This window comes from Austrofundulus limnaeus, unplaced genomic scaffold (assembly GCF_001266775.1).
Source record: "Austrofundulus limnaeus strain Quisiro unplaced genomic scaffold, Austrofundulus_limnaeus-1.0 Scaffold220, whole genome shotgun sequence".
Lineage (NCBI taxonomy): Eukaryota > Metazoa > Chordata > Actinopteri > Cyprinodontiformes > Rivulidae > Austrofundulus > Austrofundulus limnaeus.
The window spans coordinates 299,584-303,407 of NW_013952622.1; the positions used below are offsets into that span (position 1 = coordinate 299,584).

General features: G+C 43.5%; 1 protein-coding gene across 1 annotated transcript in view; it reads left to right on the forward strand.

The window, feature by feature from the left end:
- Positions 1 to 822: 822 nt before the first annotated feature.
- Positions 823 to 3,824, forward strand: part of nags (N-acetylglutamate synthase) — a 10,860-nt gene continuing 7,858 nt past the window's right edge. Inside the window, exons 1-2 of the mRNA XM_014019405.1 lie at positions 823 to 1,294; positions 3,151 to 3,431. Coding sequence (XP_013874859.1) covers positions 932 to 1,294; positions 3,151 to 3,431 — 644 coding nt within the window. The 5' untranslated portion in view covers positions 823 to 931. The remainder of the gene's footprint in view (positions 1,295 to 3,150; positions 3,432 to 3,824) is intronic.

Consider the following 3,824-nt stretch of genomic DNA (forward strand, 5'->3'; position numbering starts at 1 on the left):
CCATATCCAGGCAGCACCAGATTCAAGACCTGACAACAAAAGATGAAAACCAGTCAGAAAATTTWATTCAAATATCTCAACTTGTATTTAGTTCCATAACTACTCCCTGTTGCTCTCAGTGGATCACCTCTGAGTCCACTTCCCTGTACCCTTTCACAATAAAACATTTTAAATTATCTGTGATTTCTTTCAATCCTCMGTTCTCTGAGCCCTGATCTAAAAATAGCTCATGACATTTGTAGAGCATGGTGGCTCGGTTGGTAGAGCTGTTGCCTTTCAGCAAGGTGGCCAGTCTGAGTCCGTGTTGGGACCTTTCTGGAKAGAGTTTGCATGTTCTCTTTGCRTGTGTGGGTTTTCTCCAGTTTCTTTACACAACCCAAAGATATGAATATCAGGATATTGGTAACTCTAAACAGGTGTGAGTGAGAGAGTGGTTTGTCTCTATGTGGCCCTGTGATGGACTTGTGACCAGGGTGTACCTCGCCCCTCGCACAGTGACTGCTGCATGACCTCAGTGACCTCAGTGACCTCAGTGACCCTGGAAGGAAGGAGCATGAAAATGGACAGAGGACATTTGTAACCTAGAAATATTCTCTTTATTTATCAATGTAAAATATTTAGTCAAATAACTTGTTAAATAACTGGATAGCACAGGCCTTGGTTCAAAACGGTTGGGCCCTGACCCCTTCAGGACCACCTATAGCACCAGCACTGCCTCCCACCCCTCTCTCCCTCTATGGGAGCAAAGGGTTCCTGGCCCCCATTCATGTGCTGGCCTGTAAAAACCGGCTGAAGTGCAGACTCAGCAGGTGTAGAATGAAACAGCTGTGAGGGGGATTTGGGGGGGAGCGCCTGTCCTCCTGTCTCTGTCTGCTGTCCGGGTGGGTCCGGCCTTCAGTCGGTGGACTCCAGTACTTTTCCAGCCTTCCCCATGTCTAAAGTGAACAGCGGGTCTCCTGGCTGCCGAGCCATGGTGCTGGCTGGGAAGTATCTGTCGAACACAAACGGGACTTCCGCGGGGGGCTCGGGCCCCAAGCAGCGGAGGGCGTGTGCCCCTCAGAGCCGCACGCTCAGCTCCACGGCAGGAGGCAGAACYGCCGTCTTGGCTCCGCACGAAAACCTGAGCTATGTGTCCGCCGCGGACCGACACGCGCTTCCGAACCGGAGTCTGATCTATCGGGACGTGAAAGCTTTCCTCAATGAAGTGGGTGGGAACCCGCGGGAGGCCCGRTACTGGCTGACCCAGTTTCAGAGGGCCTCCTCGGCCCAGTCTCCTGCCTTTGCTGTACTGGAGGTACTTTTATTAAACTCTGTTTAATATAAATGTTTAAATCATGATGGGGAAAGTAATTAATTGTGTAATATGTGACATTAAAATTTAATTAGAACAGTTTTTATGTTGAGAAAATATAACAGATTTTTTATCAGAATTAGTATTTTGTATCAGCAGATTATTTTATATTAGAGCATATTTTTAACGAATAATTCAGATCTTGGAATTACGAAGGTTCATGTATTTTCAAAATAAAGTTTTCAAAGTTGCAGAAACACTTTGTTTTCCATCAGCCCCAGTGGTCCGCAGCACGCTCTCATGATTTATGGAACACAGCTGGACTGAGTCAAATCTGTAAAAACCTAGAACAGGTGCAGCTCAAAAAATTTGAATATCGTGAAAAAGTTTTTAAAAATTGTGCATGTGATCATAATTACGTATACAACTGTTGCTTCCATGACCTTGTCACCATTGTGGGTCAAGGTGGGAGTCTTGCCTCAAATTCTCAACAACCAAACCACAGTGGTGCATGTGGACGTATTGTGGATACCATGGTGCTCCCCCAGACACACACTCCTCCCATGACCCAGTAAGGCTGCCAAACCCTGACCACAACCATTGAGCACCTGTTGGGTGGACACAGTTCATGCTGTTTTGTGTCCATGATGAAAGCTCTTGTGTAAAGTTTAGCTGCACCTCAGTGTTCCAATCATGGACATTTTTTTATACTGGACTAAATGTTTTCTGATTGTTGGGAATATAAAGCCGTCAGGAACCGAATTATGGCAGCTGCTATTATTTTTAGAACCGGTGTCTGTGCCCCAGTGCTGGGCTTTAAGTCTGATTTCTCCTGTACACAGGTGTGATGTCACAGGAACTTTCTTTTAGCAATGAAATAACTCATTACAGCTGAATGTGTTAGAAATTAAAATAAATACCTGAACTACTGCAGCCAGATGTAGGAACTGATATATTGTGTGAATCAACAAGAGCTAACACTCGATAAAAAAAAGTATTATCTGTGTATTTTGGTTATTTTACCAACAACAGTGAGTGTCCTCTTTTCATGGTGGCGTCGGGATTTTAAACTCCTCCTGGAACAAGTCGAAGCTGTTTCTRTTCCTGTCAACTTTCAGGTCCATGTCAGAGATGTATCCTTGTAGTCCTTGTTCCAGTCAGGAGCCTATAGTTTTCACTACAGGTGTTCTGGTTTATCAAAAGACAAGAAGAAGAAACAAAGTTCAAACGATTCACCGGGAATCAGATTTAGTTTTTCTGTTCCTTTAGTAATAAATGACCCTGGCAGACAGTAGTAAGTCTCCTCACACAGTACTTCCTCGTGTTTTTCTTCTTCTGCATCAGAGTTTTCTTGTACCTATTTGAAATGCAAGAGGCGTGAACATCGACAGCATAATTATGCACTTATCCACCGAGGGGGCTGACAAACTTTAATGGACAACATGAATCACCTTTACACATTAAATGGAATTAGGAGCCCACTGTGTTCTTAAAATGCAAATGAAGACTTAATCAAGACCCTTCAAAAACCATCCCTATGCTGGTTGATGTTTTAAATGTGTGGTTGTCATTCAGTGTGCAGAGATACAAGTTTTTATTTCTAAACTATAACCTACTGCTACATCTGATTCATGCAGGCTTTTATTTTTCTCACTACATGATGAGTCTGACATTCAGTCTCTCACTGGCTGGCAAGATGTAAGATGTCAAATGTTTATGTTTGCTACATGACCATGATCAGYCCTTAAGATTTGACCAAACGCTATGATAAAAATAAAGACAAGGGTTGGACCAGTTGGTCCTTCTTATTTAGTTATTTTGCAAACTGCTTTCACTTTGCATTTATCCGTCTCTCTAAGGTGGACGGCTCAGCATTCCAGAGCAGGGACATGGTTCAGAGCCTGGCCTTTGCACTGTCCTTCCTGCAGAGGATGGACATGAAGCCTGTGGTAGTGATAGGCCAGACCGAGCACCAGGAGGCAGGTCCCACAGACGTGGTCGCGGGGTCTTTGTGCACCAGAGGTTTAGTGGAGCGATGCCAGCAGCTGACTGAGGCTCTGCAGCAACACTCAGCCACCGTCCTGCCATTCTTCTCTTCAGAGTCCTTCCTCCAGCTGCATGGAGCTGTACAGGGAAGCAGGTAGACAGGGAACTGTTGCTGCACGTAATCTGTTCCTGTTACTAACATTTTACATTTTTTAACAGTTGTTCTGCATCCGTTCACACACAAAGAAATACTATACTATACTATACTATACTGTACTATACTATAGAATAGTTCCTAATGAAACTATGAATGGGCTTGCCACGTGCCATCCATTTAAAATTTACAGTTCAAATTTACTATTACACTATCATCTACCACCATTCCAAATTTCAGCCTAATATCTAAAAATAGTCTAGATATGGTCAATTTTAGGTTTAATCTATAGTATGTAATGAGGATTGTTCTCAGCTACCACCACAAAATAATAATAACAACAACAACAACAACAACAACAACAACAACAACAACAACAACAACAACAACAAC